The sequence below is a fragment of the Rhea americana genome, unplaced genomic scaffold (genome assembly GCF_003343005.1).
Source record: "Rhea americana isolate MKP2758 unplaced genomic scaffold, rheAme1 scaffold_53, whole genome shotgun sequence".
NCBI lineage: Eukaryota > Metazoa > Chordata > Aves > Rheiformes > Rheidae > Rhea > Rhea americana.
In genome coordinates this window covers 209,229-237,209 of record NW_028186679.1, presented here as the reverse complement: position 1 = coordinate 237,209, position 27,981 = coordinate 209,229, and the positions used below count along the sequence as shown (strand labels likewise).

The 27,981-nt window shown below is 42.3% G+C and overlaps 1 protein-coding gene across 2 annotated transcripts in view; it reads left to right on the top strand.

The window, feature by feature from the left end:
• JCAD (junctional cadherin 5 associated) overlaps positions 1–23,097 on the top strand; it is a 68,693-nt gene extending 45,596 nt beyond the window's left edge. For both annotated transcript variants that reach the window (XM_085318265.1, XM_085318264.1), the window contains exons 2-4: positions 2,940–3,298; positions 10,270–13,934; positions 17,564–23,097. In XM_085318265.1, coding sequence (XP_085174391.1) covers positions 3,000–3,298; positions 10,270–13,934; positions 17,564–17,598 — 3,999 coding nt within the window. In that variant the 5' untranslated portion in view covers positions 2,940–2,999 and the 3' untranslated portion in view covers positions 17,599–23,097. The remainder of the gene's footprint in view (positions 1–2,939; positions 3,299–10,269; positions 13,935–17,563) is intronic.
• Positions 23,098–27,981: the final 4,884 nt, after the last annotated feature.

Here is a 27,981-nt window from a genome sequence, read left to right as displayed (position 1 = left end):
TCTGTGCACGTGCGTTTGTGTATACATGTGCTAGTGCACATTTCTGTAGTTCAGCATAGGCTTGTTTCTTTGCAACTGAGAGTGCTGCTGAGAAGTTTCCAGAAAAATGTTTGGCCCCTGTTTCCAGTGTAACGTGGAGTTGTACCGGCTGACTGGGACAAGTCGGAAACACTGGCAAGATAAGAGGCATCCTCAGGAAGCAAACCCTATCAGAAAACACTGATGTCATTGGCAAACAAAACAAATGAGCACTGGGAAAACAAACTGTTTCCAGCGTTGTTGATCTTACCTCAAATTAGAAGCTCTGCACAGACTTTACTCTTTGGCCCAGTCTCATAAATTATTTAGAAGACAGCACAGCAGCAACAGTTTAGTTACTCCTGCCAATACAATTGCTTTGATTTTATTTTTTAAACTCATTTGTTTAAGGAGAGGCGGGAAGAGCGTCCCAGCCCTGCACCCCGATTTGACAGCTGGCCAGGCTCTTTGCAGATGTCGGATGCTGCTGTGGTCGTCTCCCGCAGGCTTGCTTCGGGCAAGGGCCTCTGCTGTCCCGCCCAGCCCGGGCCGGTGCTGGAGGACAGTGGCTCCTTGTGACTTCTGCCAACTTGCTTGTTGGCTCGTGCGTTGACACCAGCCCGGCCAGTGTGTCACCCACAGCCCCCGGTGCAGCTCCCGGGGCGCTCTCTGCGGGCGGCGGGGCTGGCACGTTGCCTTTCCCTCTCCGCCCACCCTCTGCTGCAGCGGGCGGCAGGGAGCGGGTTAACAAACACACCGGGTCAGCCCGACAATAATAGCAGGAAAAGCACATTTCTTCCGTGCACCTGTGAGCGCTCCGAAGGGCTTTCTGCTGTTTATGGCAGTCACATCGGATCTTTCTCCTTTCAGAGACTGAGCAGCTCTAGCAGCCAGCTGGTCCCTTTGCGCCGCTCGTACCTGGTGCTGTGCACAGTCCTGAGGGGGTGGAAACTCAGCCATTTAGGTCAGCATTCAAAGCAACCCACCAAATCTTCCTTTTCCCTTGAGAGAGAAGGGTTGCTCTTCCCCTTGACTTTTGCCTAGCTGTTCTTACTGCAGACTCTGTTATGCGGGGCACTTACTGGGAATTTGGAGTCCCATTCTAGCAAGGCCATACTCCTCAATTACCTTCCGCACAGAGCTTTATTTCTCCGTGATGTGCTTGTGTAAAAAGGGAGAAGATTCATTAAGCTCTGAAGGCGARCTGGCCTAAACTCCAAGCAGGCTCTCAGGCTGAAAAGCCACTATTTGCAATGTTCTCAGTTACACATGAAAGCTTGGCTTTGCRTAACAAACTGCGTGTTTTTCTATGCCATGTCGTGAGGGCTGTCCTCAAGACGAGACCTGCCGTCCCTGYAGGCAGCACGCACAAGCTGCAGCGTGCCCAGCAGCACCCCAGGAGCCGGCGCACACGGCATCCAGGAGGCGGGCTGAGCCAGCACTGGACGGGGCACTGGAGAGGCACAAAGTTGCCATAAAGCGTGGTGTGCCCTTCCTTAACAGCTGGTTTAAATTCTACGCCTGCCTATCAACTTCTGGGTGTGTGTAGCCAGAGAGCTTGAACACTGATAAACATGGAGCAACCACCTTGGTAGCTGTTTCATCTAATTTAAATTACTGTAAATAGCAGTGAGCAGAGTTCTCCCTTTCCTCTTCCTCAAAAAGAGTTTTAGAGCCCTGTGTGTAAAATGCCCTTGCTGGTCATGATCAAGCAAGAGACGATCTCTTTCTGAGTTTGTGCCTATGCTGGGCTATACTCCCTCAGGTAAGACCTGCTACTCCAAAGGACACATAATACCAGGCACATTAAATGAAGTCTGTGCAGGTAAAACTGTCTGGAGTGTTTTACATAATGAATAGATTTGTTCCCTGTTTCACTACTTCTTAACACATTTTTTTTTCCCTTGTAACACCAGTCATCCAAGGAGCAGTATACTAGAATCGGTTCATTATTATGTATAATCTACAGAATAGATCACTACATTCTGGTCATTTTAAAACCACAGAAGAATGAATATTCCATAATTGCCATAACAACCTAGAAGAGTAGTATAGACAATAGAGATTGTTTCCTGCCGAGTAATTCAGTTTGCTGAATCTTTGCTGTAGTCAGTAAAGAACTGAGGGCTGTCACTGGAGTGAAATCTTGACTGTCCTGTGTCTTGGAAATCACTGAGACACAACAGACCTATAGGGATCTTGGGTTGTTTTCCATCATTTTGCAGGGTGAAATTGTGCTGTAAAAATAGAGCATACTTGAAATCTTAGGTTTTTTATTATTCTTGTTGAGGATTACTGATTGCCAGTGTGCCAACCTAGGCCAAAAAAAGTCATCTATAAAGAAGAGTTTTTAAGTGGGGCATTGCGTGACACTACCTGGGCTTCTCATATGGTAGCATAATTAATTTTTGTTCTTGTGCATATTTTTGGCCTTGTTCATGTRATCTTTTTTTTCCAGGTTGGAATATGCAGAACTGTAGGGAGAGGCTCTATTGCCCTGTAATCTAGCCCCTCCTCCTGCAGCTAGCTAAAACCCTGTACAAAACACATCTCCCCATGACTGGAGAAAATCTGTTTTTTAAGCAAATGCCTGCCTCAAATAGTGTGCTTACCTCTGGTGCAAAGATTTTTTTGAGATCACTTAGTGAAAACTGAAAGCTTCAATCATCACTGAATTCTTCAGTTAAATGGACTGACTCAGCAGCAGCACAGCATCTGCTACTTGCCTGAATAAATGTAGGTGTATTGCCTAGGGAAGGTCAGCACATGATTCATCAGCATCTGCATGCGCTTTACTTAATATGTTTTATTATAGGGGTGGAAGACTAAGGCCAGGGGATGAAACTCTTAGTTTCAGCAGCCTACYAACTGAGCGAAGATGTCTTTCCATGTTTAAAGCAGCTTTCTGTTTCTTTTTCCAGTGATGGGTCCTGCTGGAAAGAGCTTTCTGATGGCACAGCTGTGACTGACACCAACACAATATGTTCAGTGTTGAGGACCTCCTGATTTCTCACGGATACAAATCGTCAAAAAATCCTCCTGTTTCATATGAGAACAGATGTGATGGATACCGGCATGAAACTGCAGGGAATAGGTCTGGTCAGAGAATGCTGAATGGGTTTGAGTCAGAATCAAGAACCAGTGCTTACAGCAAGAAACCTTTGGCAAAAAGCAACTCGAGCAGCACTGAAAGCAGCCATGGGAGCCAAGGGAGGCAAGCAGGTCCTGGTTACCACCATGACCTTCCGGGTTTGTCCACTTTTCATACTTCAGAAGGGGGGTAAGTTTCAGCATCATGCCATTGCTTTGCTTTCTCTTCCTTTTGGTTCTGGCAGATAACTAAGCATGACCCTAACCCCAGTACCATCTTCTTATGATCTTTTTCTGCTCCCATACACATGACCATCTTTATGCACTCCAGGTCCACACAAAGCAGTGGTACATCTTCGTAGCCCTAGTCGCAACAGCGACAGGATGACAGGACAGTGGTACATCCATTCACCTTTTGGTAGAGTGAGGTCTTTGAGAATACTGGGGTGGCAGCAAGTTGCCAGGTGTGGAAAAWTTTAATTTATTAATATGGTCTGTATTAGAAAGCTTTCTGGCAAGTTTGGAAAAGCTCAGTGCGAGTGCTGTAAAAACAAGGCAAAACCTCTTCCTTTCAAAAATGAATAGTTAAAAAAAAATGAACACATCTTCTTCTGTCATGTGTATGGTCTGATTTTTGCTGTAAATTCAGCTGTGTGCAGCTCTCTATGGATATGGATATTCTTACACAAAGCTTTTTTTTTTTTTTTAGAGGCAGCTCTCATGGAGTAAACATGAGAAGGTGCCTATATGTTTCTTTTTCAAACAGCTCAAACCCAATGGAAGCTCTTGTCGTCACTTCATAAAACATGCTTGTACAACTGTGGCTTGCTTAATATGGAGGACGTGCACTTGAACTGGGACAGGCTAGGCAGGAAGAGCTGTGTGTATACAGCCCAGCTTTGGTCATTGTTTTGCAGCTATTGGAGTGCTAAATATGAACAAAGGAAAGGGGCTAAGGCTGTACTAGAAGCAAGTTCAAATATGATGATGCTTTATAAAGAAAAGCCCCTTCCTCCTGCAGAAAAGGCTTGAAACTGAAAGCGGGACAAAACATTGTAGCCTTGGGATCTTGTCCTCCTATGAAGACCTTCAGTAACACATGGCAAAGAAATGTGTTCCCCAAGTGCTGGTCTCGTCTCTTCTTTCCCTTCCTGTCTCTTCCCCTTGCAAGCCTGTTGGCCTGGAGCAGAAATGACTGCTCATTGCCAGCTAGAATAACAGGAAAAACAAAAGCATGTGGTAAAAAGCAGCATTAGGGCCCCAAATCCCAACCGTGGTGTGTAATGGTTCTCTCTGTTCCAGGTGGGGCTCTGCCTAGTGCAGGTGGGTTAGTGCTAAAGAAGGAAGGAGAGGACACACATTTTATAGATAATAAGGAAGATCCTATATGGTATACTTTGAGGTAGACCACAAACAGTGAAATGAGGAAAAATTCTGAAAAAGTAACAAAACAGGAAAAAAGCTTTAAAGCAGGAAAAGAGGGTGTACAGGGTGTGAAGGAAAAAGGTGTCACTTGGCCTTGGAACAGAGTTTGCAGTGCAGGTTAAAAACGGTGTGAATGAAGTATGGCTGTGCAAGGCTGGAAGCAGCTGTAGCGCTGCTGCTCCCACATCCTGGGAGGCCGAGCATGCTTTGAGTGCGTGTCAGCRGTGAGAAGACTGCCTCCTCTTCCGTTAAATCCGCAGGGTGTCAGTGCTGTGTGGGCTTGTTCAGCTGCCCCACGCTTGAGATGTGGCAAAGGTATCTATAACTGTTAAGTGTAGGCTGGGAAATGCATTACAAAACAATCCTCTGTGACAGTTTAAATGTCTCTTACTAGCCTCTCAAAAAGGTAGAGGTGGAATTTGTCAGCCTACAATGTAGTTAAATATTGTATCATGATTTTAAAAAGCTGCTTTTCCCCATAAAATAGAGAACAAAACCTTGCACTGGAGATAACTTTGTCACCTTTTAATAAAAACAGAAACTTTTTTTTTCCCTATTATTAAGGCACCAATTCATAGTGACCCTATTGAGGACTCTTACAGGGTACTAGAAGCTATGAAAAAAAGGAAGGCCTTTGTGTCAGCCCTCTTTTTTTGTCATCCATGGGTGTGCAGCATACCTCTGGTGCAGTCAAAGAGCGATCCTGGAGCTGTCCTCCTCTTACTGTAAGGAAGGGTGATGAGATTCTTTGGGTGAGATCAAGTCAGAATGTCTGTAAGCTCCGTGCTGCAACATCCATGTTTAAGTTGTGAAGCTCCAGGGTGATAATCTCAGGCTCTGCCTTGATACCCCTTGAAGGTAGACCCATGCTTCCCCTCCCCTGGGCAGGATCTGAGGCAAGAGGTGGTCATGCAAAGGTGAATTGTTTTAAAATGAAAGAGGACAGTTTTTTGTGAGASCCCACTTCGGGGAGTTCAGGCCTGTTATGGGCTGGTCTGTAATAAGCTTCACCAGGGACTTTGATCTCTCTGTGGTTTCTGGATCATTCAGGGAAATAGGTTCCTGGTCTTAGACGGGGACAGAACTGCATGTTTCAGAGCCTTGGAGAAAATCTGGGCCCAAAGAGGTGGCATCTAGCAAGCACAGTGTTTTTTTTGGACTTAACAGATTTAAAGTACCAGCTCCTTTTTCTAGATCAGCCTCTTAAAAGCTTCCAACTAGTAACAATTTGCAGAGAGGTTTGCTTGTTTTTTCTATGTTTAGCAACTGCTCTAATTAATAATACTTAATAATTAGGCTGAGCTTCAGGACCAACTTCTGTCACCTGCCTCCAGTTCATCCACCAGCCAGGTTATGTGGCACAGCATGCCAGGGCACACGAGAGGTAGTGATGCTGCCTTGTCAACCTAGCAGATGTTGGCACTGTGGCAGGAGAAAGCCAAAAGAAGTAGTCAGTAACCTAYCTGACTAGCTTCATAAACCTTGACCAGGTCCGTGGGAATTTAGAGAATGACGCAGACTACTCAGTGGTGGCAATTAGCTGTGCCACACTCTGTGGATAGTACTAGATGGTACTGGATGTCAAAAACCTACTCACCCTCCAAAAAGCCTCAGAAAAAAAGCAATGCTGCCCACTGTATTGCTGCCTTCACAGACAGGTTGCAGAGCTGAGCCTGTTTTGTAATGGCCAGAGGGGTGATTGCAGCAGAAGCGTGTGGGCACATCACATCACGTTGCAAGTTGCAAGAGGCCCTGCTCCTGTTGACTTCTTGCTCCATCCTGTTGTTCTTCAGRCAGGCTATGGGGTGGGGAGGGCAAGTGGTCTGAGGGCAGTCYTTGTTTCACTGAGTATTAGGAGACTGCCCAGTAAAGGCTTTAAAAAGTTAGATGAGGCAAATAAAACAAGGAAGTTGACCTTAGGGGTAGAGATGGAGGATCCACAGGAGAACTACGTCCTGCTTCTCTTCTGAGTGGAAGACAAAGAACAGATGGGCCCTTTCCTTAGTTTTTGCGTGGGAGGAAGGACAGATGAACGAGGTTTTAGGTTGGTAGCTAGCAAATTTAGACATAAGTAGATACTATCATTAATTAAATCACCTGCTGGAAAAATTAGAAAACTAAACTGATGTTTCAAAATGTTGAGAGCATGTATATACAAGGATAGGATCCCAAACAAGAACAGAAATTGCCAGAACCATTCTCTGAAAATCATGTCCCCTTGCTACTAAATCCTGGAAATTTCTAAACAGGGCCTCCCTGCTGGGCACAGTTTCCCCTGGGGTCATCAGCAAGTGCATCTGGAGCGCTGAAGTGCCTTGTTCTTAYGGCTTACCCACTGGGAGCCAGAAACATCACAGAAGCTTCCATGGTATTGCTAGATAACCCAGAAGTGGCCTCATTCTGCAAGGTTTTGACTTCACAGCCTGTGCCATGCKCCTCCACTTCTGTTCCCATTATGGGGATCGTGTAAGGTCCTGCTGGTCTAGCATYACTCTGGGGGAGCAAGGCATTTTCAACCCCATCTGATAGCTGCTGCTAAGAGAAATGCAGCCAACACAGGGCAGGGTTGATGGCCTAGTTTATTCCAGAGGCCTAAAATTCATAGAAAACTAGCAATTGCTTATTTATAATACAAGTTTTTCATTAGATTAATTTTATATAGAACCAACTTTATCACATGGAAAATGTGACATTTCTTAAAAGCAGACCTTTTAGAAAAGAGTTCATAGGGTTCAGATCTTCCTGATTGATCCCATGGACTACTCCAGTCACTAGTATCCTGCCGAAGCTGAGAAGCATCTGCAGGTTGATGAAGGCTGCTGTCTCCATCTGTGCCATTACATCAAGGGGTAAGGCAGAAATTTGCAGTAGTGAAGTATTTTGAACTTAGGATTACTCCTGAATGCTTCYCCTTCCACCTTTCCACCATTTTACAGGACTGCAAGACCCAGAAGCGAAAGATAGCGGGAAGGACTGCTGAATGGCCCCAGTTGCTGCCAGTCAGTGTGGTTATACTCTGAGGCTCATGCGTTATCCAAAGGGCTGCCTGCCGGCTCATATGCTGGATGCAGGCATGTGGGTAGTCCACTCACTGCTCCAGAGAGCAGTCCAAGGAGTCTTCAGCCTGGAGTCAAGTGAGAGAGTCCTTGAGGAGACTGCAGCATCCACTTCCCGCTGCACAGTGTATTGGCTTCCTCTCCAGTAGCTTACCGGGTCCAGGAAACAGGCTGCCCGTGTAACCACCTGTAGTGCCTGAGCCTGCGGTTGGAGAGATTCTCTGCTTTGTGACTATATCACAGAAAAGGCAAGGTTTTAAAAGCCTCCTTTTAAATRTCTTGTCTGCTCTCACTTTGCACTCATGATATGGTACAGGTCACAGGGTGGTTTATATCACGTTTCGAAGTTTATTACTGTAGCCTAGTTATTAATCTTTTAAAGGAACTGTAATCCTTTAAACAATCTTAAAATATGGAGGAACATGCTTTCTGTAACTGAAGCTAGACCATCCTAACTTAGGGCTAATTTAGTACAATGAATATTTGAACTTGGGTTTTGTTTGTTTTTATAGAAAAAAAGAAAACTAACCAAAACTCTTCTGTTTCTAGTGGCTTCCTAGGAAAGAAYCAAGTAATGCTTATCTATTAACAATTTCCTATTAAACTCTTTAAATAGCTAGCCCATTTCATTCTTCTACTGTAAATTGCAATTGTTGCAAATCTCAAAATTAATGTTTGCCATACCTCCTTTCTTCAATATTTTTTATATTTGTTTGGATAAGAATATGTTTTCACTTTATATTTAGTTTGCAGTTTGTTGGGTTTTTTAATTGTGGATTAACCTTTGCAACAATTGCGACAGTTTCTCTATCACTGGAAGTTTTRAGATTGAGATTTTTATATGCTTCTCTAAAAGACATGCTGCCATTGAAACAGGCATGATTCCAGGGAAATTTGATGGCATGTGTTAAGCRGGATGTCAGGCTAAGTAATTATGATGGACTTTTCTGATCTTATAATCTATGACTCCATAGTTTCTGTGATTTTTATAGACCCTTTTACAATGATTGATAAAATCACACCAGATATTTTGTGTTCCTAGTAGATCTGGCAGAATGGAAAGAACAATCTCTCCATTCCCTCTTTTGCTATTGCTAGACTCTGTTTCTCACCTTTTCTTTCTTTTTTTGTTTTCTTTTTTTTGGGAAACATAGATATAAGTGGCACCATAACAGCATGGGAACAAGATGAAAAGGTGGATTTGATAATCTCAGAAGAAGGCAGCATTTGTTCAGYTGTATGCTTCAACACACTGAGCAGCATAGAAATGTCCATCATTACCGCAATCAACTTCCCAATATAGGAGGTGTCCCGTTATATCTCATTGATTAATGAAGACTTTTATTACTTCCTGGGGTTCACCAATTGAACTGTACTTTGTGTTTCAGAGAGAGAGTGTTTTGCTCAGCTGTTAGGTCTTAATCCAGTAGATTTAACAGGAACAAGATGCACCTCATCCCAGTTTGGTTTTTAAACTTTCATATTCATAGGATAAAGTTCATACTTATTAAAAAAATACTGAACAGTGCTATGAATCTGAACTGCTTAAGTTTGATTCTGAATTTTGAACTGTGTTACRCTTTCATAAAGTGGTATTTAAATAAATTATTGTTTTTTAGTAAAAAAGCCAGATGAAACTGTTTTTATACCTTGGGACTGAAGAAAGAGGAAGAAATTCTTGGGCTCTATCTACATACTTGTCCTATTTATGTCAATTTTGATTTTTCTTTCCAGTCCTATGCTAGTGGCAGCTCTGTAGTATAATGACAGTTATATGGTTGGACCTTGTACYTTAGGTACAAGAATAACAGAAAATGGTTCAAATAGAAGATTAATTATTTGCACAGAAAGGTACCAATTTCATTCAGCAGTAATATATAAAACAATTTACAGTATGTTCAGAACCTATTCTATTCATGTAAACCCATGTTCTGATTTTTTTTTCTTCAGTAAAGTGTTTACTGTTTTTCATATATCAGTGATGCATTGTGGGAGTTAATACCTCTTTAATTAAAAATGTTAAACTTCTTTTAAGGTATTTTAGATTTTAAATATTGGCTCCATCTTACTCAGAACAGTTGTAGTACATAACCGTGGTTGTAGAGTATCATTTTATTCAAAAACTTTAAAGAAATGTGTTATCTCAGAAAGAAGCATCAAAGCAGGAAATGACATGTTCAGTTTCAGCCCTTGTACTAGGATGCAAATCATACTTCTTGCAGAACATACATTATGAATTAGCCCCCTACCTGTTCTCTTTATCCTCTGCTTTTTAGCTTTAAATTCTTCTTAAACTTCTCTAGCACAGTAGTCCCCTTGAAGTCAATAGATTTTGATGTAACAGAGCGTAGAAATCAGTTCAACGTAATCATTTCTATTTTACTAGTGTCCATTGAGGGCTGTACATGTTTGCATGGCACATAACTGTGTGTATTTTATTTCTCCTCCTAACAGCTTTGCATAGCTAACAACATGCAAGCAGAGTTCCTTCRCCATTCCTTTGCTCATGTTAATGACTGATTTTTAAATCCTCTCATTAAAATCATAACTTCTTCTGGTTGTGAACCGATTACAAAACCCCATTGGCAAAACTCAACATCTGACTTCCTAATAGAGTTACTCATAAGGAAAAGAAAGGACATCTGTATAAATTGCCCATGACGCTGCATTTCTTTTTCAGGATTGATGACAGGCCTCAATTAACATGGTCTTCCCAGCCCAAGACAGATAAAGATCTTGCCTACTGGAGAAGAAGAGGACAAGACTTTAGTGTGTTACTGGGCTACTCACACAAAGGAGGCTCTGAAATGAAAGGACCGTCCCCAGCCCACGGGGCACACAGGCATGCTAAAGAAAGTCAGCTTAAGGTAGGAGCAGGCCCAGAGTATGCAAGAAGTGGTTTGCAGGAGAGCTGTAAAGTGCCTGGGGACTGCAAATGGCAGAATTTAAGAATGGAAAGCTGGAACCAACCAAAAAAAATAGGAAGGCAGATGTCAGATGGTGACAGGGAGAAACTGCTTCAAGATCTGTACTCATTGACCCTGGGAGACAATGTACTGAGCACCCATAACAAAGGGAAATCACAGTCATTGCCAAGAGTTCTTTCACCAGAGAGCTTGAGGTGTGTAGAAATGCCCTCCCTGACAAACAGTAACAGCACTCTCAGTGGAACTAAAACACCTTCTTATCCCCCAAATAGACTAACTTTGGAATCAACCAAACACCAAGAAACAGGAGGCCAATTCCTGCCACTGGCAAAACCCAAGTATGGAAGACCTCTGAAACCTCCGTCCTATGAACTGCAGCGGCAAACCAGGACACCTGCAGAAACCAGTGCTTTTCAGGACCACTATCGAAAAGATGAACCTATTTCCTATTTAGCCAAAGTTAATGAGCCAAGGCAAGATGGTTGCATTCAAGACTCTGGTTTGGAGCCCCCCGTCTATGTACCTCCTCCATCTTACAAATCTCCACCTCACCAAAGTGTGACTCCACATTCGCTCAATGAAGTGCCTAACAGCGATGCATATGTTAACAGTGATCAGCAGAATACTGCCGAAAGGGCTGTCACCTGCCAACAACCAACCACAAATTCTTTCGAAACAGTAGGTGAACCTTGCAAAGACAACCATCTTTCTCATGGAAAGCAAAGCCGTGCTAGGCACCCTGCTGACTACCTGCGTTCTGTTCAGTATATTCCCTTTGACGATCCTCGAATACGACATATTAAAATTGCACCACCAGAAAGTCTCCAGGACAACATTAAATACACTGAAAATGCATGTAGTTCCAGTTCCGGTACTTTGCAAGATAGAGATCTTGAAGTACAGTGTAACAGTGCCTTTTTGGATGCATCAGACTTATCTAATTCTGTAAAGGGAGAAAGAACTTCCGACAGCTCCACCCACAGTAACAGATGGTTGGCACCATCCATCCGAGATCAGGAAAATTGTGCCTTGTCTGACCAAAGAGACAGTTGTAGCACAACTAACCACAGTCCCCGTAACGAAGCCAGTACAGAGTACACACAAGGCAAACTTTCTGTAAGAAATTCACATATGGACAGCACCTGTGAGACTGTTACAAAAGTGAAAAAGTTTGAACCTGGAATTGGGATGCAGAGCAAAAAGAGTTCAAAGAAAAAAATGAATGAAACTATATTTTGTTTGGTCTCCATCCCAGTTAAATCAGAATCAAATCTGCCAGATACAGATAGGAACAACAACATAACCCAGAGCCCTGATAAGAATGGGTTTGATAACAATGGGGCTTTGCAAGAACAAAGTCTCTTAAGTATGTCTTCAACGGACTTAGAGTTACAAGCGCTTACAGGAAACATGACCAATAAAAATGAGTTACAAAAACAAGAGCTGTGGAGACCAGAAGAGTTCAAACAAATGAATGACCTCAGATTTATTCAGCCTACAAAACACAGAGAGCTCAAATACTCTGGCTCCTGGCCAGGTGATCAGTACAAAGACCAGCAGACGCAGACCAGTTTCACTGAAGAACCTAAAAGCCCACAATTTTTCCATGGTACAAAGCCTGGGAAACCCAGTAGTAATAAATTGCTAATTCCAAAGCTCATGGGATGCACAGCATCCACAATAGGGTCAAAGCAGACAGGGTTACCTTCTGACGGGAGAAACAGTACACAGAGTGCTTACAGCATGAAAGGTCAGACGTACCTCAGTCAATCTAGCAACAGTGCATTTTCAAGGACTGCCGTCTCTGTCCTTCAGGCCCCTTTGCCAAAGGCACATCAGAGCCAGCCTCCTGGGTCCAGCGGAAATGTGCCTGCCCGGGCAAGGGAAACTGGCCTGGTTTCCAAGGGTGATGTAGTTAAAGGAGAAGCAAGCACTCCATGTAACAGTAAAGAGCTGTTTGGCCAGTTCCTTTTGAAACCTGTAAGTCGCCGCCCCTGGGATGCAATAAGTGAGCTAGAAAGTTTTAACAAGGAACTGCAAGGACAGAAAGAGAGCACTAGTAGTGAGGAAGACTCAGAAGGTGCTGCAGCTTCTCCACAAGAGTGTGGCCTTACAAAGAGAAGGGTGTCCAGAAATGAGAAGTCAAACCAGGAACTAAGACAGGGTGGGAAACTGGAAACCATTGTGCCAGACATTCCTGTGTTTAAGTCAGGAAGAATTAAAAGTAAGTCTGAAAGTTGGAGTATGGGGACAGAGTATGGTGATCAGCAGAGCTGTGTTGGATCACAAAGTTCTTTGCAGCCAAGAGAGAGCAGTGAAGTAGTCAGGCCAGCAGATGGAAGTCTGATAACAGAAATGAGAGAAGAGGAAGCCAAGAGCAGAACAAACAAACGGCTAGTTAGTGCAGGCCCTATCAAGAGAGTTTTGTCCAGTAGCCCAAGCAGTTCATGTCACAGTAATCCTTTCAATAATGCTGACTTAAAGGAGATGAATGAATATCAAAATTACCTAGACTTTGTTAAACCGAACAAAGGCATAACTCCCAGAAACGATACAGTATTAGAGAGAGGCACAATAGTACGCTTGTCATTAACAAAAAGGAGCCAAGGGCACTCTGAGCCAGATTTGAGATCGGTGGGCCTTGATACAGCCTCAGAACCTWGTGTTAACAATTCTGATCATTCTTCAAATGTAAATGCAGTGGAAATCCCTCCGAATGAGTCATTGCAGGCAAGAGCTGCTAGGATTTTAGGCATAGAGATAGCAGTGGAATCTCTCCTTCCTGATGATAGAGTTGGGCTTCACTCAGGCACTAGTCCTGCTAATGGTGCCCAGGACTTTGAATCATCAGTGGACAGTACAGTAAGTGGCAAAGAAGGAAAAAAAGATGATTCTTATGAAGGAAGACGAAAGTGTGGCTGGACAGAGAGTGCACTCTTTGTTGGAGAGGGAGCCCAATCTTTATACCCTGATGAATGCCAAACMACTGACCAAGAAGCCAGCACTAAAACTAAGATAACCAAGCARGCTTTTGAACAACCTGCAGGTCCCTGCCAAGGTGAGGACCAAAACTTGTCTTGCAAGTCAGCTGTGTATCAGCATTCAGAAAAGAGAGTGAGAAGCACCTCAAAAGTGATAGAGACACTCCAAGGCAAACTCACTTCTCCATCTAGCCGGACTGCCATGGATCGCTTAGTGCGAATGAAGGAAGTTGACTCTGTGTCRCGGATGAGACGTCTGAGCATTAAGAGTGCAGACTCCGGAGAGGACRTTGATGAGGAGAAGCTGTCAAGGGTACAAGAGGAGAAGGGAAGCAAATCAGCAAACTCAGGGGGTGTTTCCAAGCGTGTGATCTCTCTCAGTGAAAATGGATATTTAGGTAGAATGGATAAGAAGACTGACAGAGATTTTTGTTTAGGTAAGATCCCATTATTTGAGATACAAGTGGGTACTGTTTTATTATGTAATGGGTCATTATTTCCTATGGTCACATAATTCCTCTCAAATAGTAACAGATTGTAGGTGGTACTACCCCATCTGATTGTCACCTTCTTTGTTCTCCTCAAGAGATAACCTGAGTGTTCTCTAATCCTATGTTAGGAGGAGTTACTGTAAAACTTAACTTTTGATACTGAAACTCATTCACAGAGACTGGAGCATTCCCCAAGGTCTTATCTCTGTCTAATTGTTTCAGAGAACTGCCTGCTTCAAAAAGCAGAATTCAGAGATAGTCACTATTGTGCCRGTGTTTAGGAACATATGGTGATGTAATCATAGCCTCTCCGTGAATACCTGATTTTCCCTTTCTAATATTTAAGTGGACACATACTATATATACGCTTTTTCACTGAGCACCTTTTTTTTCTTTTCCTTTTTGTTCCTCATCTGTCAAAAGCATATAAACTTACGTAGCCCATATGCATCCCCAGCATAACTGTTCTCTCTGAAACAGTTTTCAAATGATAGTGTGTTGAACCACTGAAAACAAGTTGTCATAGATTTATGTAAAAGGATAAATCTCCCAGGCCACCTGTCCAGTACATTAAATTAATTGGAGTGAGCAAATGTACGGTGTGAAAGTTGTTAAATTAGTATTAATCTCCCCCTTGCTTTTCCCATCCTCTCTGTACAGCTGACATTGTACCTTGAAATTTACACTAGTTATTCATTAAACTCCATCAATATAAATCTGCCTACACATTTCCAGTACAGAGGCACTGAAATTAAAAGAAGCATACTTGAAAGTAGATTTACTTATTTCCTCCCAAAGAGAAATGATTGTATGAATTTTAAGTATTAACTCTGGTTTTCTTACAGTCTTTCCCTTCATGACCTTTCCTGCACCGACAGCTGTGTGTGTCTTTGTGCTCCAAACTGTATTCTCTAGACCAGATTTTCTAAATTGGCAAATTCAGCTTCCTTGTACCCATCAGGTCTAGCATGTTCCACATGTATCTCATATGTTTTCTTCTCTTGATGTTTCTGCTGGAAAATAACTGTTGTGATGACAATGACTTCAGAGATGCATCAAAACAGATCGTGTGTGTTTTACTGGAGACTTGTGCTTGGAGTTATTCTGCTGTAGATTAGGTCTAATTGTATCCCTCTTACTGACAATGCCAAGCCTGTATTCAAGCTTGTATTCTGCAGTGTGTTACCATTGGAACCGTTCCCTTGCAACCATGAGAGCCTTCCTCATGACAGGATAGCATGGCTCATCCTTCCAGCTGCACACATGCTGGAACCATAAGGAACAACATGAGTGAGATAGAGTGATAGTCTTATAATCGCAGTTGGGGCCCATCATAGAGGCTATAGGCCTTAGCAGAAACAGGCTTTTACCTGTTTCCACTTGGCAGATGAATGATCATCTCTCAATGTAAGAGCTCCACTGAAACTCAACACAAAAGGCTGATCTTCCTATGCAAATACTGTCATTAGAAGACCATGCCCAGATGTTCACAAATGCAGTGAATATCTTTTCTCCTTTGCCTTTTGAAGACTCTTTCTGTGAAGCTGCTGATCTAGCTTTTTGTTTCTATAGAAAGCACTTCAAATGAGCTTAACTACATTTTGAATAACTGCTTGTGTATCAGTGCTAGAACTCTCATGTTGCACCTCTAGAAGTGTGGCATAGCTAGAATTCTTCCTGACAGTCTGGCCCTCCTCTGTGCTTGGTTTAGATATTGAAAATGTTGGGTAAGCATTGAAGGAATAAACTGAATCATGCAGATTCTCCATGTGTTGTGACCTGTGTTCTCACCTTCTTGCCCCCACCAAGCACACACACACAGAAATAGTGAGCACCTGCAATTCTGAGGTGAACTATTAGTATGAGTGTGTCTGAAAATTGGTCCATAGCGGCCTTAGGAAAATCAGGTTTCTGAAATGTGAATCCATTTCTATTTTTAGGTCAATCTCATACAGAACAGTTCAGAATTTTTGTACGTTCTTGTAGTTTAGATGGGAAAACATTTAAWATTGTAAAAGTATTACTGCTTTAGAAGGATCTTCCCATGCAGTCAGTGCATTAAGCTTAGAAAGCAGCAGCACTGTCCCAGAGTGCACCCTCAACACTATTTCCCTCTTGGGTTTTTTGCATTCATATGGTGGCTGTCCTAGACTTTTGGAAATACAAGAAGAGAGTGCATGGTAATAAGCAGTTCTGAAAACATAGGTGTTGCTGGCACAGACTCTTTCCTTGGCTGGCTTTGCAATTTGAGGAGAGCTGGGACAAGAAAGGGTAAAGGATCCAGCACCAATAATCCAGCCACTAGGGAAAAAATCCATAAACTCTTTCTTGGCCAATCTCCCCTTGATATAAGTCTGGATGCTGCAGGTGGATACTTGCACGTAGGAGTAAAATTTTCACTGTGAGAGTTTTTATGCTTATTTGAATAGTCACTCACATCTACATAAAAGTCCTCAGGGTGAACATTTTACTCCTAAATGTGATATTTATGTGTGCAACTATTTTCATGCTTAACTGTTCAAATGAGAGTGCTATGGGAATTCAGCCTGCCCGAGGGACTTTTAAGATTAGCATTATAAAGTTATATAAGAATCACAAGTAGCACACGGTAGCACAGACTGTAGTGCAAGTTTGTCCAGGCCCTTGTGCRCTTACAGGCTGCTCCTTCGGTATCTCTCGTTCTTCCACTCTGTGATTGCATTGCGTTGCATTGCGTTCCAAGGTGCCTAGAGGAATGCAGACGTGCATGACAGTAGAGGGCAGGCAGATCTCGCAAGGCCAAGCTCTTTCAATATAATCACAGCACAAACTCCCACAAAGTTCCAAGCATGGAAGAAAATGCTCATATATGCCTACATCATGGCAAACGTCTAGGCAAATCCTATAAAGAAGTCTGATAGAAAAGTGTCTTTTGGGGTTCAGGAAAAGTGAAGTGCAGTCAGTGCTCTGCACTGTGAAGGGATGGGCTTAAAATTTAGAAAAATGGCAGTAAGCCAGGCCTGTGCTTTAGTGAATAAAGTTCAAAATACAYGCTGCAAATTTGCAGACTGAAGAGAGACAGCCTAACTGTACTGATGTAACACATCTATGCTTTCCAGTATTCCACTGAATTATTCTCAATCTGAGGAGGACCTGCAGTGAATTAAAATGTCCTCATGACTGAACTGTATCATCGCTTGTTCAGGTAGCCTTAAACACCATGCTAGGAAGCTTGCAGAATTTACTTAGTGTTCTGTCCAAAAAGAGGACATCTTATGTCTCTCTCTCTCCCTCMCTCTGAAAGCATCTGAAAATCAGAAGTAAGACAATGAGCTTGTTTCTTCCTCCCTACCCAAGGATTTCCTAATTTTATCCCCTTACATTTGGTCTGAGTAGCTCCCAGTTACACTGGTGTGASTACAGAATTTGAGTCAGGAATGTAGTATTTCTATTTAGGGCTGTCAGTCCAGTATTACCTTCTTTTTAAAAAATAAGTATTAGGAGAAAAAGATGTCTCATTTCCCTGACTTGCTGCACATACTAACATTGAGTATATTTCAGAATATGTTTTAATACTGTTTTCTTGTCATTTTCAGATACGTATGACCCCACCAAAGTTGAAAAGGTGTGATATAAATGGAGATGAGAACAGAGAGATTTCTGCTCTACTAAGAATGTTTCACCAATTTTTGCTGGGTGCTTTTTGTTTGTTTTTGTATTTTGATGATTGGATATTGCCTCCATTTGTGGTGTTCATGGTGTACTAATGATGCCTTTACCCATGCCACTAGGAATTAGCTATTCATATATAAAACTGTKGCAGAGACCACAGAAAAATCTGACTTCTACATTGAAACCATCAGGCTTTGTAGCATTTAAGATGTAATGCCTACAGTGAGCAAAGAGTTTTTGTCTGAACTGTGATTCAGTCTTCAGCAAGGATGGTAAAATGCATGAAACAAGGCTTTTGAGCTTTCTCTTTGGTGTAAATGTAAATGTGGGAGATTAGTGAAATGAATTTTAAAAGAATGTGAATATATAAGCTAAACTTCTTAGTCTCTGAAGTCTAAACTTTGTTTAACTTAAGAGATTTTTGGCTAAGTAGAAAGTGCTGCTGCACTGAATGGGGGAGAGAATGCRAGACAATGGTAGTGAGGATTGATTGTGAAATTATTTCTGACTTCCAGAGTTTGAAATTACTTGGATTAAATACTTATTTGCCACCTAGAGAGAAGAAAAGCTAAAACCCCCAAGCTTCTAAAAGATGAAGACTTTTGTAGGACTGTGTACAGAATATGTAATTACAGTAGCTGGCAACTAGTGTTTCAAACCAATGCAAAGTATACCACTGGCTGTTTTGCACTCAGTATTACCTATTTTTGTTTTGCTGTTTAGAAATTCTTTATATGACAGAATAGTAGCTGGTTTAAAATAGCCCATTTTAACAAAGTAACTATATTTCTTGTTACAGAATACTATCTATTTTTCTACGATGTAAACAATTGCTAACAAGTGGCAAGTATAAAGAAGTATTATTATTATTATTATTATTATTATATTTTAAGAAGACTTATCCCTCTGAGTGAAAGTGACCCAAGCAAATTCCACTTCTGTATCTTAATACACACTCCATACTGCCACATGTTCAGTAGTGCTATCTTATTTTGTTGTGAAAAGAGCCATCTGTATATGTGTGTGTGTACTACAGGGTTAATTTCTATTTTTTCCCCGCTCAACCCTTGGATCGCCTTCCTGGAGCAACTTTCTGAAAGACAGCTGAGAACCGTCTGAGTTGGTGTTCCTGCCATAACATTCCAATGACTGTAATTACCAAAAAGTGCGTATGGATTTTTGTCTCGGTGTCTCTGAACAGCTCAGATAAAATACCTGGTTTCTTTCTTTTACTTTGTTTCTTTTTACATATTGTGGTTTTGGATTAGGCCAGTATATATAAACAAATAAAGCTGGGTTAAATTCTTCCCTGAAACCAGCTGATGTTGCTGGGGAGGAGTTTCCACGTCTTCTCTGAGGTATTTAAATACATGGCTTTAAATATATATTATCTGCACACACAAATGCATGAATTACGGATTTTATTGTAAAGCCCATGCATTCTGCTTTTTGATATTGAATTAGCCTCCATAGTATCTGTATCTTTAAAGCCTTCATGTCCACTCCTGTGTGGGTTTTTTTTAAGTGTTTCTGTTTGCTAACATTCTTCTGATGACTTATTCATGTACTTCACTGGTCTCTTCTACTGGCCTTTTTTGTTTTTGTAGCATAATTTTATTTTTAAAAATCTTTTAAATTACTGAAATACTGTTTTTTTTCCCCTATGTCTGTAATTCGGAAAAACAAGGGGAAAAACACTTATCCTGTGCTTTGGCAGCAAGAATTGCTTGTCTGTAACACATGATTCTGTTAAATATGGACTATTTAAAGCTTGTTTAAAAAGAAAATGTCGTGCATAATTGGTTTTATTAACTCTTGTGTGTGCTCCCTAGCAATACTTTTGCCAAAATGTTCCCATCAGTCTTACTTTACCCACCTTTCTTTTAAAAGCCATCTTTCTCACTAATATCTGTGTAGGACATCTAGGGGTAGTAAATGCCTACAAAATATGTTTTTCCCATAGATCTCTCCACAAAGACCCACTTACTAAAATGAATCACTTGCATTCTCATCATCCCACTTACTAGTAAAACTGAGATGCCTGGCAAATTTACCTTTAATTTCTGGAGAACTTTAAATAGTCATGTATCACCAGTACTACTACTCCAGTTCATTTCTCTGAGAAACAACAGGTTTTCATGCATCTTTTTTTCTAATGAGGAGAGGCTTAATTGATTTTGAAATCAGTCATGTCAGGTGATTACTTTTCCAATGCATGCAAAGAGCCAGTATCTTTAAAAAAAAGAAATAAGCAAAATTATTGAAGGGGAGGTTTTATTGCCTAAGAGTGAGAAAATAAAATCTAGAAAGTCAGTTAGGAAGGCTTACTGTGCAGTAGTTTGTGACTGACCAATAGATGAAAGACTAGAGGTAGTACTGCTATAAAAATGTCTTTGTATTTGTCTAGCAAAAGTAGTTATTTCTTTTCCTACTATGATACATACATCTCAGAAATACATAAAATACATTTTTATGAATTGTGGCTCAGTGTCTCTACAGTACCTGTGTCATAAAGAAGACGTCGGGTATCTCACTGGGCTGGTGAATACCATAGGTGGGCACCTTTCCAGAAACCTTTTGCTGGTAGCAAATACCAGTCAACAGAAAGTTCCCCTTACACTAAATGTAATTAAAAACCCAATACCCTAAATGGTGACTTCAGTGTCTGTCTCAGTGGGTACATAAAACTATCATGGCAATAGCTGTCACTGGTAATGATAATCTTAGAGGCTCAGGAGTGAGGAGGTGTGGAGGAAGAGGATGTGGCAGTCTCTTTCCTRTGTCTCCTCCAGTGCAGGAATATGACTGCAGAACAGCAGTGGATAACTGCACATTTATCTTTATTCTCAAGAAAAAGAGCAGAGCTGGTTCCTCAAAAATCACATTATTATCAGATTTTGTATAGCTAGTTTGCCATACTGCTGTAACTAGGGGAGTTTGTGTTGAGTAACAAGATATCAAAGTGGTTATTTGGACAGATGTTACTTTCACAAGCATTCCTAGAAATTCCCATGCAAAGAATCAGTGCCTGATTTATACATTTTAAAAAGCATTTAAACAAGGAGACTCCTGTGGAGCTGGGTAGCTAAATAAGATCTGCCATCTCGTTCTGTGTACTCTGCTGAAATCCAGAACAGATAGTCAGCGCAAGAGGTTAGTGGAAGTAACAGCACTTATGTCAGTGCTAAGGTATCAGCTCTGCTGCCAGGACAATAAAAAATGAATCCATAGTGTCAGGCCCTTGTCTTCTGTTGAGCTTCAGGGGCTACTGAGCCTTACTCACCCATGTTAACGAAGAAAGACAAGYCACTTTGGAGTCCCAGTGGAGAAGTGTGAAGCAAGAAGACTCTCAGGGATTCCCTGAGGAGAATGTCATTTTTGCAAGGTAAAAGTGCTCCCTCGTGTGGTTCCCCTGAGTATAAATTGGAAGTTGTTTCCATGAAGAGTCACTATCTACTTGATCTCACTACAGCTCTTGCTGGAGTGATTTTGAATTGGGTAGGAGAAAGTGGTTTGAGCAGAGCTCTTGGGTATGGCTTTCAAATCCCCCTGGATTCATGGCTAAATAGGCATGGGTTGGGAAAAGCAAAGGAGGGATGACCAATGACTAAAGATCATTGGTAACTGAAATGCCCAGGCATTACACTTGTAATCAGTTAATTTTTTWAAAAAAGCCTTCCTAGACTTACGAAATACTGAACTATTTCATACAACRGATTTTACCAGCAAGTTAGTCTTTACTGCAGACAACGGTGTCCTGTACTGAAACCATCAGGATTCCTTAACTCAGCTCTTGACAGGACATGGAATAATGCAAGAACATTAGGCGTAAATAATCAATATACTTAAACATCTAATAAGTCTTGGAAAAAAAACATGAGAGATTGTTCACAGTACATGTTTGAAGTGTTCAAGGAATAAAACTAATACGTCAAGGGTGCACCCCTTGAAAATAACCACTCCAACTAGGCTTATTTATATATAAATATTTGAAYTTAGTAGAATGTTCCTGTTATCTAATACTATAAATCAATATTAGTATCTATGGTCAATGTTCTATTGCCTTTGGCACATGGACAGCCAACTGAATGTTGTTTTCATAGTACTGGAACTCCCTTTTGGGTTAAAACATTGACATTTTCATCTCTGCCTCTTTTCATGGGAAAAATTAGTGGGATAAAAGTAAAAGTGAAATGTTCTTGTATTTCAAATGGCAGTTCTTGCACTGTTGCTCAGGTTCAAGATCTAACTGAAGCAAGTATATCTGAGAACTGGGTATTTCCCTAATAGAAGCCATTCACTTAAATAGGTGAAACAAAACTATAAGGTAACCTATGCTAAATTGAATGGAAAGGATTGGTAGCTTGTCGGCCTTTTGAATRTTTTCTGTAAAGCACTCCTCCTGCAGGGCATTGGTATTTTCTAGGTTAAGGATCAAATACTCCTCTATTTTCATACCAGTGGCAATAATGGCATGATGTTGCAGTCCTGATCTACTGGTGTAAGCTTCACTTATATGAGCAGTGCACTAAATGTACTGGGACTATACAGACAAGTAACAGTTTAAAGGATCAAGCTGGAGATTTCATGAGATGATGACTATATATCATTGAAACTATTAGAAAAGTTGGGTAATTTTTATTTAATTCTCTTGTTCCAACTACTACAGAAATGTTCAGTGAACTGGGAACTTTCTGGGAACTAAAGGAAAGCTGTTTATCATCAGCTCTATTTTTTAAAGAAAAAAAAATGTTTCAAACAAAGAAAAGGGAATCCTGATACCAATAGCAAAACTCTAAACCACAATGCTATCTCCCACCCATGCTGAGAAATATGTTTACAATATGGCTTGCAAAGCTGCACAGCAGGGAGAGAGTGAAGGGTACTTAAGTCAGAATTGACCAACACATGGCTGAGTTTAGAAATAAAAATGGAATTTTCCCAGCCAAGAGAAACCRTAGTAACATGTAGACTATAAAGTAAAGGAGGAACTTTCTACTCTCAACAGCAGCAATCATAGCCTTCTTCTTAGCTCTGGACTGGCAGAGAAAATAATTAGAACCATYCCAAAAGCTATTCCTAAGCTGGGAGGAAAACAAGGAGATGTAAGTGCTAGACAGTATGTATCAGTGTTCTTGTTTCTTTGTCCTTATACAATGCACGTAATTCTCCACACTGACTTTCGAGATACTGTGGCCTATCCTCAAAGCCAATACTAGCTCATTGACTTGGATTTTTACTTTAGGTAGCCCAAGGGCAGAGATAGAGGGAAGAAGGAGGAAACAGGGGTAAGCAGTTGCAGTAGTATTTATATGATATCACAGGATGAATGTGTTTTAAGAATTTCTTTGTATTTTTTCTGCACAATACAAATAATGTATTTCTGTGCTTACATGTAAACTGGAGGGAGGCTGGTATCCAACAAGGAGATATTCTCCAAATAAAGATTTTGCATGGATATGCTCCTCTGCGGATTTGTTATTAGTATGGGGCAAAATGGAACATGTGCCCTACAGTTTGGATTACCTTGAAGAAAGGTAAGTGTAATCAGTRAAGTGTTAAAGGCTACAGTATTCTTCAGGGGACTGCTACTTCACTACACTAAAACCTCACACTGGAGTCCTATTATGTCATCAGGTACAGAAATCGTCTTTCATCTTTCAYGTGTTCATTTTTTAAAAAAATTACTTTCCACATCCATACTTACTCAGTTCTTCACAGATTCTAGGTCATATTTCCAAGCTGTGTACTACCTGTTTGCTAATTTTAGAGTATGTTCTGCCTCTGTGCAAGTGTCTGGTCCTCCTGGCAACCAGCCATTGAGCTAGCTAAAGCTACCATTCCAGAGCATTTTCCACTCCCTTTGCACAAGCTGAAATGGCACTGGGATAGTATAGCTTGACTATGCTGGAATAAAGAATAGCATACTCTGTGTCTGTGCTGATAGAACCTTCAGAAAGCTAAGCATTAATGTATATATATAAAAAAGAAACCACCCATTTTAGGCAAAAGCATAGGCCACACTAAGGATTGGAGCATGAAAGTCTGTCTTTTGTCTTTGGCTTATAAGCAGGTGAGGCCTCAGTGTTACATTCATGTGTATGCTGTGGAGAAGCAATGGGTGCATCCTGGAACTCCTACAGGTTTATTGGTGACACGTGAGAACAAGAGACCAGAAGGATTAGGGGATGCTGCACATAGAAATCACTGTGGCAGTCTTGCTCTCCTTTTTCTTCCAACATCCAGCCAATATGGTTGCTGTCCTTTGTWCCCACCAGGCAAATGTGGCACTCAGGGCCACCCTGGCCTGCAGAGCAAGTCAGCCAGAAACACGGGAAAATACAAAGAAGAAAGGACTATGTATTTCTGGCTGCTGCAGCAGACAAGCCCTCGCTTGGATGAGTTCTTGCTCAATCAGCCAGAAATCCTTCAAGCTGCAGGGCTTCCCTGTACCCTCTCTCCAACACTAGTTTGAGAGTCACCAGCTAACTCACAYTGCACCCACACAGCCCTGACCCTTTGTTCATCAGATAAGACCTTTTACTCTTATCTTACTCTAGACACACCTCATCCTCTTTATCTCTTTCATTGACCTCTTCTAGCCCTAAAGCACATTTGACCTTTTCTGGGTAACAGTGGTATCCGGACCCAGTTTCAATTAAAGGTGGATTCTCTCTCTCTGTTCTGCTCTCAATCTTCCCTTTCTTCGGAGAAAGAAAAACAGGTCCCTGGGAAACCCTTAGCACAGTTTATCCAGTGACAAGTGCTAAAGCCAGTCTGCAGGAATGTCATACCTCAGGAGGTGTGGTGCAGAAAGGAAGGGGGGCTGATCAGGGAGCCAGCTCCTTTTATTTACACCTTGAAAAAATAATATTTCTCTTAACTATGATCAAGATCAAAACAAGTGTCCACCAAAATCAACTGGAATAAAGCCCTTTATTTGAAGGGACAGGTCAGCAAAACACACTTCATCTGAGCTTTGCAGCACTATACTTAATAATTGACCAGCCATATCTTGTTTTGTCATTAATTTGACAGCCAGTGCTTGGGAAGGACTGGGTGGAGAAAAGTTGCCCTTAGTGAGGAGTTATAGCTTCTCCCTTCACCCCTTCTCTACTCCATTTAGCTTGTGGAGTATTTAGGATACTTTTTGCATATTGCCCCTGGTATAGCCTTTAGGCTGTTTCACTACAGTAGCAAGAATAAGCAAAATCTGAAATAGCACAGTGACATAGCCAACTTGTGCCATTTGAAGTGGCAGGGTTATGATATTTGTGGGCAGGAAGGCTTGTCATTTGTCCCAGTTTCTCATTATTATTATAACATAAAGTTTAGAGTATAAAGGAAGTCCTCTGTTCTCCCAGTGGCAGGTCACACTATAAATATCCCAGATGGCACAGGACAAGAAGGTTTGTAAAACGCAGGATGTGGGTCACAGGATGGCTGTCTGCTTTCTGTCTGGGAGAATACGATAACAAACCCTTGCAAAGAACCCTGATAACACCACATGAAAGAAGTACAAACACCGTGGAGGAGATCTTCAGCTGCTGTAAAATGTCACAGCTCTCTTCACTTGTGATATGCCGCTTTTCTTCCTTCCTTCCCTTCCCAGCCTCCTCTTGAACACACAAGGTTGAAAAGTATCCATAAAACTTTTCCTTCTGCATTAACTCTCAGCTCCTTTTCCAAGTGCAGACACATCCGTATGTACCTGAAACACTCCTCCTCCCCTAAACAGTTCTTGTATAAATCAGTTACTCCAGCCAAAAGTCCCCCTGAAATACATCAGTATCATGTTGAAAATAGAGGTACCTTTCCCCTACTCCCAAGAATCACAGGCACTTCAGGGAGGTGAGTCAGGACAGTCAAAGGACTGTGCTAGATTTTAACAGAAACACTCCTTACGTAAAAACATCTTTTTTCCTCCCCTAGAGAAATGAAAGACAAAATTCATGAACATTATCAACTCTCTTAATAATATAAGAGGATGTTCATGGAAAACACTAAGCCTTTTATTCTTATGTACTTTTACATTTTTAATATCAAACAATTTTTGCAATGTTCGTAGTGTTCTAATAATCAGGCAGATGATGATTTTGATAACAGGCTTAGAGAGAGAATTTGGGGAAATGGGAATAATAAAAGATTTATGGATTATTTTTTTAATTTAAAACTGTTCAAAATGCCAAGAAAACCTTTTTTTTCCCATAAGTCATTTTCGATCTGCTTAGACCCCCCCAGTCTCTTCCCACCCCCCAAAAAAATTCATCCCACAACCACAAAAGTCTGGTGTACCCACAGCTCTGACCAGCAGCATAATTATTCCAGCTGAAGTCATAATTTACTGGCTGGTAAATGCTGGTGACTACATTTATATCCATACAATTGTGTCCACAAGTGAGAAATTATATTACTTTAATTATACCAGTTAAACAGTGTAGTTTTGTAATAGTGGTCCACATATCAGCCAGATAGGGTTGCAAGGTGTAACTCATGCCTTCTAAGCCAAGGAGACACATTTATCTCTTTTTCAATCCTTCCCCTTGAGACAGGAATTGCCCTCTGCTGCTGAATCAGCAGGATATGCCCTATGACATGGACTTTAGCCATCTGATGAGCTGTTAACAGCTCTGAAGATCATATCCTATCCCACAGAACCTCCCTCCAAGCAGTGTGTGAAGGAGAGGGAGAGAGCAGAGTAAGCAGTATGGGAGAGGGAAGCTGAGCCCCGGATACACCCGGCTGTTATCTGTGATGACCTGCATCCTGTGCCATGCTCCACCCCACTCGGGCAGGGGAGGCATCTGAACTCCAGGACCCTTTCTCAGTGCAAGTCCTATCTGCCAAACACACAGAAGGCTGGAAGAAAAAAAGCAAAGTTCAACCCATCCCCATTGATTCAGTTTCTAAGACTTCTGAACAATTTCCTAGAACTTTGCCTTAAGATTATTTTTTTAGGCTGTGTCCATACATTTGAACCATATAAACAGCTGAAGTAGTTCATCATAGTAATGGGGATGTGAAGCAGAGAGGTTGATCAATGACAGGAAACAAAAATCTCAATTACATAAAGACAGAAAAAAAAAAGTCTCTTTCAGCACAGTCACTTGTTTAAAATGGCTACAGCTGATCTCTGATTTCCTATCAGCCCATAGACCTAACTTGAGTTGTTTTGCCTTCCTGTCCCCTTTACCGGATGTTGCTTGGGTTTCACTGTACCATTCAGTGGAAATTTGTGGGAAAAAGGCTGGCAAGTTTCTTTTCTGGCAAGAAACTGCCAAGTCCAAAGAACTCCTGAAGGATTCTTCCCTGCTGCTGAGGGTGAGGACATCAGGAGATGAAATCACAGCTGGGAAGGGCCCCCTCTTAACTTCTGATCACCCTTCTCCAGCGCTCCTTCACCCTCTCCTGCCTGCCCTCCGTACCCAGGACGGCACGACAGCCACGGACAGGCCTCAGCGCAGGCTGTCGGGAGGGCTGGCCCCTTCCTCCTGCCCAGCGTCCCTTCAGCAGCATCAAGACCTCATTTCTGTGTTTCTTCTACTCCCCTTCTCGCAGGGGAGCCAAAGGGCGGCGACGTGCTGCCACAGCCCCTTCCTCACACCCCTCGGAGGCCACCGCAGCGGCTCTGCGTCGCRGACCGGCGCGGCGATGGGTGAACGCCACCCCACGCGGGGTTTCGAGACCTCTCAGGTCCCTCCTGGAAGGTGCCCAGGGCGTCAGGCAACAGCAGAGGGGAAGCAGCGGTGTTTCCTGCGCTCTGCCCGCCGCGGGGCCGGGGCCGTTCTGTGCCRTGGGGCTGCTGGACGCTCCTTGGGAGGAGGCCGCCAAACCAGCTCTTGAGGTCGGGTCTCCTTTCAGAAGGACAGAAAATGCCCCTAGTGAAAACATACTCCTCCTCCCCCCCGCCCCCAAGTGTTTTTTACACACGGGAAAACGTGACAAGAGCAGAAGTGGCAGCTTTTGTATCTTGGAAGCTCCTGCCCTGTAACACGGCAGCCCCGCGCTGAAGCGCGCCGACCGCCTGTGCACCCGGACGCAACTATTTTCCCTCAGGAGTAACACGGGGTTTTTCAGGGAGGAGTAAATAGCCAATTAAGGCCTTAAAAAATAATAAAATAAAATCGGAGAGGCCAGGCGGGGGCGGGAAGCCTCGGCGGCAGCGCCACCTGCGGGCGCCACGCGGCCTCGCGGCGGCCTCGGGCCCCGCAGAGCTCACGGGCCCGGGGCGGGCGGAGCGGCGCCGGGGCCGGCGGCGGAGCGGGGAGCCGCGGCTCGCGTGGGGCCTGCTCGGCTCCGTGCCCAGGCTCAGCTCTGCCGCCTTCACCGCTCCTTTCAGGGG